This window comes from Pseudophryne corroboree, unplaced genomic scaffold (genome assembly GCF_028390025.1).
Source record: "Pseudophryne corroboree isolate aPseCor3 unplaced genomic scaffold, aPseCor3.hap2 scaffold_832, whole genome shotgun sequence".
Taxonomy (NCBI): domain Eukaryota; kingdom Metazoa; phylum Chordata; class Amphibia; order Anura; family Myobatrachidae; genus Pseudophryne; species Pseudophryne corroboree.
Genome location: NW_026970411.1, coordinates 210,001 through 216,944, shown reverse-complemented (window position 1 = coordinate 216,944; position 6,944 = coordinate 210,001). Strand labels below are relative to the sequence as shown.

At 47.5% G+C, this 6,944-nt stretch overlaps 1 protein-coding gene across 1 annotated transcript in view; it reads right to left on the bottom strand.

Annotated features, from left to right (window-relative positions):
- Nucleotides 1-1,249: 1,249 nt before the first annotated feature.
- LOC135042661 (zinc finger protein OZF-like) overlaps nt 1,250-6,944 on the bottom strand; it is a 29,312-nt gene continuing 23,617 nt past the window's right edge. Inside the window, exon 2 of the mRNA XM_063955041.1 lies at nt 1,250-4,304. Coding sequence (XP_063811111.1) covers nt 2,569-4,263 — 1,695 coding nt within the window. The 5' untranslated portion in view covers nt 4,264-4,304 and the 3' untranslated portion in view covers nt 1,250-2,568. The remainder of the gene's footprint in view (nt 4,305-6,944) is intronic.

The following is a 6,944-nucleotide window of genomic DNA, read 5'->3' as shown; positions in this document are numbered from 1 at the left end:
TGGACCCTGGTCATGTAGGGCTGGGAGAGTCAGTAAGATTCTGTAATAGGGAACTACAGTAAGTCAGTAAGGAGGCAGAAGCTGCTTCTGGTACATGGACCCTGGTCATGTAGGGCTGGGAGAGTCAGTAAGATTATGTAATAGGGGCCTACAGTAAGTCAGTAAGGAGGCAGAAGCTGTTTCTGGTACATGGACCCTGGTCATGTAGGGCTGGGAGAGTCAGTAAGATTATGTAATAGGTGCCTACAGTAAGTCAGTAAGGAGGCAGAAGCTGCTTCTGGTACATGGACCCCGGTCATGTAGGGCTGGGAGAGTCAGTAAGATTATGTAATAGGGGCCTACAGTAAGTCAGTAAGGAGGCAGAAGCTGCTTCTGGTACATGGACCCCGGTCATGTAGGGCTGGGAGAGTCAGTAAGATTATGTAATAGGGGCCTACAGTAAGTCAGTAAGGAGGCAGAAGCTGCTTCTGGTACATGGACCCTGGTCATGTAGGGCTGGGAGAGTCAGTAAGATTGTGTAATAGGGGTCTACAGTAAGTCAGTAAGGAGGCAGAAGCTGCTTCTGGTACATGGACCCTGGTCATGTAGGGCTGGGAGAGTCAGTAAGATTATGTAATAGGGGCCTACAGTAAGTCAGTAAGGAGGCAGAAGCTGCTTCTGGTACATGGACCCTGGTCATGTAGGGCTGGGAGAGTCAGTAAGATTATGTAATAGGGGCCTACAGTAAGTCAGTAAGGAAGCAGAAGCTGCTTCTGGTACATGGACCCTGGTCATGTAGGGCTGGGAGAGTCAGTAAGATTGTGTAATAGGGGCCTACAGTAAGTCAGTAAGGAGGCAGAAGCTGCTTCTGGTACATGGACCCTGGTCATGTAGGGCTGGGAGATTCAGTAAGATTGTGTAATAGGGGCCTACAGTAAGTCAGTAAGGAGGCAGAAGCTGCTTCTGGTACATGGACCCTGGTCATGTAGGGCTGGGAGAGTCAGTAAGATTGTGTAATAGGGGCCTACAGTAAGTCAGTAAGGAGGCAGAAGCTGCTTCTGGCACATGGACCCTGGTCATGTAGGGCTGGGAGAGTCAGTAAGATTATGTAATAGGGGCCTACAGTAAGTCAGTAAGGAGGCAGAAGCTGCTTCTGGTACATGGACCCTGGTCATGTAGGGCTGGGAGAGTCAGTAAGATTGTGTAATAGGGGCCTACAGTAAGTCAGTAAGGAGGCAGAAGCTGCTTCTGGTACATGGACCCTGGTCATGTAGGGCTGGGAGAGTCAGTAAGATTGTGTAATAGGGGCCTACAGTAAGTCAGTAAGGAGGCAGAAGCTGCTTCTGGTACATTGACCCTGGTCATGTAGGGCTGGGAGAGTCAGTAAGATTATGTAATAGGGGCCTACAGTAAGTCAGTAAGGATAGCAGATGCTGCTAATTAGCAATCCTTTTTCTAGCGTGCTGGGGGCCGCCCATCGCAGGGCGAGGCAGCCTAGTATGCTGACCGGCGCCTCCCCCCTTTATGAAGCAGAAATTGCGATCGCTCCACAATTTCTGCTTCATCTTAGAAACTAGTGAAGCATCCTGCCAGCTTAGCTGTGCCTGCAGGATCCCCACCGCGTTCTTCTAGATTGCGATGGCTGCGTGTGATGCCATGCAGCCACAGTGAACATGACCGTTTGTCCGCCTCCCTTTCTCGCAACACCGCACTTGTAACGCTCCATCTTCTCACTGGAAATGGAGCTTTACCCCCCACCCCGTGACCGCCTCTGCCTGTTTAACAAGAAGCAATCACATTTCCTACAGCCCCCTGTAGAGAATGCAGGTGCATACGCAGGACGGGCGCTGCGCATGCGTCCGCAAGTTTTTCTCAATAATTCCGTTTGGATCACACACTGTAGTCCAACCTGAATTAGGCCCAGAGTCACCATCTTACAGGCAGCCGGTGAAGGGAGTAGAGAATGGGTGTTATGTGGCAGGAACGGGCTGGTTAGGTAACAGCCTGGCTGCTGCATTCTCTACAAGCTACAAGCGGTGCAATTCTTTTGCTGGGAGACCCAGGTAGAGGACATTGCAGTAGTCTATGTGTGATGATAAAAGTGCATGTATGACTGTAGGTAGATCTTCTGAGGGAAATAAGTGCTGGAGTCTGACTATGTTCCTCAGATGAGGATCTGATTGTGGCAGATACCTGATGTCTAAGTGTCACTCTACCATCCAGGACACCAAGATTCTGCACAGGATCAGCATTATGTAAACCTGAACCCCCAAGCGTAAGTCTGGTTGGTAACAAAGCTGAGCTGTAGCCCTGTCCTTTGTTGGTGAGCTAGCATAAGGACCTGTTTCACCTGGATTAAGTCACAGCCCGCTGGCAACACCCACACCTGGAGCTCAGCTAGACATTTAGGATTGGTACTGGGTTCTCAGTACCCAGAACAAAAGACAGACCATCTGTAGGCAGTGGTAGATGAGGGCATGACAGCTGATTATTTCACCCAGTGGTTGCATGTATATTGCAAAAAGCACAGGACATAGGATAAGAACCTTGAAGAACAACGCATGGCAATAATAAGTATACTCCAGAAGATTAAAATGGCTTCTCACCTGTGTGATTTCTCTGGTGTGTAACAAGATGTGATTTCTGTCTAAAACATTTCCCACAGTCAGAACATGGAAATAGCCTCTCACCTGTGTGAGTTCTCTGATGTATAACAAGTTGTGATTTCCGGCCAAAACATTTCCCACACTCAGAACATGGAAATGGCTTCTCACCTGTGTGACTTCTGTGATGTATAACAAGATATGAGTTCTGTGTAAAACATTTCCCACACTCAGAGCAAGAATATGGCTTCTCACCTGTGTGACTTCTCTGATGTTTAACAAGATCTGATTTCAGGGCAAAACATTTCCCACACTCAGAACATGGAAATGGCCTCTCACCTGTGTGACTTAGCTGATGTCTAACAAGTTGTGATTTCTGGGCAAAACATTTCTCACACTCAGAGCAAGAAAATGGCTTCTCACCTGTGTGACTTCTCTGATGGCTAACAAGATGTAATTTGTCTGCAAAACATTTCCCACACTCAGGACATGGAAATGGCTTCTCACCTGTGTGACTTCGCTGATGATCAACAAGATGTGATTTCCGTGAAAAACATTTCTCACACTCAGAGCAAGAAAATGGCTTCTCACCTGTGTGACTTCTCTGATGTCCAACAAGCCCTGGTTTGTCTGCAAAACATTTCCCACACTCAGAACATGGAAACGGCTTCTCACCTGTGTGACTTCTCTGATGTCTAACAAGCTCTGGTTTGACTGCAAAACATTTCCCACACTCAGAACATAGAAATGGCTTCTCCCCTGTGTGACTTCTCTGATGTATAACAAGATGTGATTTCCGGGCAAAACATTTCCCACACTCAGAACATGGAAATGGCTTCTCACCTGTGTGACTTTGCTGATGTGTAACAAGACTTGATCTCCAAGTAAAACATTTTCCACAGTCAGAACATGGAAATAGCCTCTCACCTGTGTGAGTTCTCTGATGTATAACAAGTTGTGATTTCCGGCCAAAACATTTCCCACACTCAGAACATGGAAATGGCTTCTCACCTGTGTGACTTTGCTGATGTCTAACAAGACATGATTTCCAAGTAAAACATTTTCCACAGTCAGAACATGGAAATGGCCCCTCACCTGTGTGAGTTCTCTGATGTATAACAAGTTGTGATTTCCGACCAAAACATTTCCCACACTCAGAACATGGAAATGGCTTCTCACCTGTGTGACTTTGCTGATGTGTAACAAGATGTGATTTCCGTGCAAAACATTTTCCACAGTCAGAACATGGAAATGGCCTCTCACCTGTGTGACTTCTCTGATGTCTAACAAGAGCTGATTTGTATGTAAAACATTTTCCACACTCAGAACATGGAAATGGCCTCTCACCTGTGTGACGTCTCTGATGTCTAACAAGATATGATTTATATGTAAAACATTTTCCACACTCAGAACATGGAAATTGCCTCTCAGCTGCCTTAGCTGGCTGATGGGTAATAAGCTTTGTGTTCTGTGTAAAACATTTGGCATCTATAGAACAGGGAAACACTGTATCTACTCTCAGAGCTGTAACAAATGCTCCAATATCAGAGTGATCAGGAGAACATTTCCCAGGATCAGGGGGATCAGATGATAGAGCTGGATGTATAATTGGGGTAATGGGATTATTTCCTGGAGAATCCTGTCTACTGTCATCTTTTATGTCACAATCCGGGGATAACATTAGACGTCCTTCTGAGATATTCCTGCTTGTGTGTCCATCTGCTGGAAATAAAATACATTATGGAAATACAAAAATGAGAACACACAATAACAAATGTAATATTATAATAAGACTTAGATATCTCTCTCTCTTGTACTTGTAACTAACCATGAAGTATAAATGAATGGAGATGTAGTCACTCGCTAAGTCCTATGTCAGCACCAATGTAAAACAATGGATGGGGAACACATCGTATGAATTGGAGATTCTAGATGAACAATAACATCAGTCATATGAGCTGATGGATCAGAGAAATGTCTCCTAACGTTACTCCTGGAAGCATTGGTAAGGTAGCATTCCTTTATGTGTGTGCTCATATGCTGGTAAGCCTGTACATGTGTTACTCGCCCTTATATAAGGTATATTGCTACAGCAGAGTACGTGTGGAACAAGGTAACTTACATGCAATACACCATATAATACCCTGTAATCATCATCATCTTCCAGGTTATAATCCACTTTTACACCCCCCATCATCAGTGTCTTACCTCTATTCTCTCAATAGTAATAAGGATGATGTGTGTACAGTAAGTATGATATAGAGAATTACATATCAGGATCTATACAGCTGCCGCCATACTTCTGTTTCTCATACGTGTGCTACTGGCAGCAGTGAACATCTGAGTGAGATTGCAGGGAAGACAGCAGAGTCTGATGAGAAAGAGATTGGATCTGCCTTTGCAGGGATGTACCACACCTGTCACCCCTGTTAGTATATAAAATAATAAATAAGAGGGGCCTGAGTCCATCCAGACATGCTTTCTGGAGCTTTTATTACTACGTGGCTTCTTATCTACCCTACCTGATAGCTGTCGGCCACCACTGGAGGCAAGAAACAATCTATTAAGTCCCCCACTTCTCCTGCCCTAAAGCCGCTCACTCCGCTCAGTCCGGGCACCGTTCACTGCCGCAGCCTAGTGACGCAGCTGAAGCCACGGGCTGTATTCTGGAGCTAAGTGTGCCCAGTCTTTCCTGCACGCTCCGGATAGCTGACTTGGAGGCACTTTTGCCTCAGGTGGGAGCACTGGCTCTTCCGCTACTGCTGGGGGCAGAACAGGCTGCGCACAGTCACCGGAACCCGGCAGTGATATTGGGAAGTGAGGTGATGATCAAGCACTCTTGCTCCGTTGCCCTTTCTCCAAATTCCACTAGCCGATCTGCTAAGGTATCCGTGTCGCCCCACCTGGGACGTTGGACCTCCGGCCCTGCTAGGTATGAAACATGGCTGCTGCTAATAGAGAGGCTGGGGCTTGTGGGTCTCACCGGTTCTGTACAAAGGTCCACTGGTAGGCCGCCCTCTTCAATGCCAACGCCCTTAGTACTCTACCTCCGCCCAGCGGGACTCCGCCAAGCTCACGAGTGCCGCCCTCATGATGCTTCTGGACACATTGAAAGGGATATCCACACCCTTCTCCTGATACACGATCTCCAGATCGTCCTTTGACATTCCACTGAAGACTGCCATCTTGTGCGTTCTCCTGCAGTGCAGTTACTCCTCTCCTAACTCGGCTTCTCCAATCAGGTGACCGAAAAGCCACCTAGGATTATCCCACCGCTATGCCAGCAATTTCTGTGACTGGATGGTTCTGTACGAAAGCCCTCACCCTGCCTTGCGTCCTGCTCCAGTCACAGAATGGATGTTTAGGTCACACGGGATCTGGCCAATTAGGGGATTCCCAATTACCATTAGTAACCGCCTATTACTGACTCCACCCACTGCGTAATGGGCAGGTACTACACTGCCACCACCAGAATCCTTGTCGCTATGGAGTCTGGAACCATGGTACTGCTCTGTATGTGTCTATACGCTATCTTTCCACACCTGTGTGGTGTCGACGAATCACCACTAGTCGCTGGACTTGGCCTCTGCACAGTAGCTGGCGGGAGGCGAAGCTTGGAGACGCTGAGTGCACCCTGGACAACCGGAAAACGGAACTATGTTTGGCATAGCACTGCAGATCACAAGATGAAGCGGTCATCTTGAGGCAGATGTTTATTCACCCAGTCTTAAAAAAGACTGTTCCCTATTGCTAGTGGCAACAGCAATACAGCAAGATGTTTACAGCAGAGTGAAAATAGTATAATACCTCTGGAGGCTAACAGGCCTCTTCTTTTTATCTTACGCCAATACACATACCACAGGGGGCAAGTCCACCGTGCTGTTCTCAACCAATCATTGTTTACCCATGTGATGTGCATGCCTTGGCCACATGCACAGCTATCATTGTCCTCTACGGACGGTGGGGAGTAGTCGCTCTCCTTTGACCGTCCCATCCTGGAGGGTTGGTATCCACCCTGGTGACGCTCAGTCTAGGCTGGGGGAAGTTTTCCCATCTAAACTACTTCCAGGAATCTGCCCGGGTACCCAGCTCACCATCTCCAGTCTAAAATTGGGCTCCAGAGATGGGCAGCCTAGATCCCAGGTCAGGCTTTCCTGCCCACCAAAGGTGATCCCTAAGGAGCTCCAGAAAACCACTCAGCTTGTTTTAAAGCTGAGCTGCTCCTCTCTCTCCTCATGATACTTCCATGTGGGAGGCTAGAGAGGAAGGCATTCCATTTTGGGGGGAAAGTACTAGGGGAATCCACCAGCCTACACCAGGCATGTCCAAATTGCGGCCCTCCAGCTGTTGTGAAACTACATA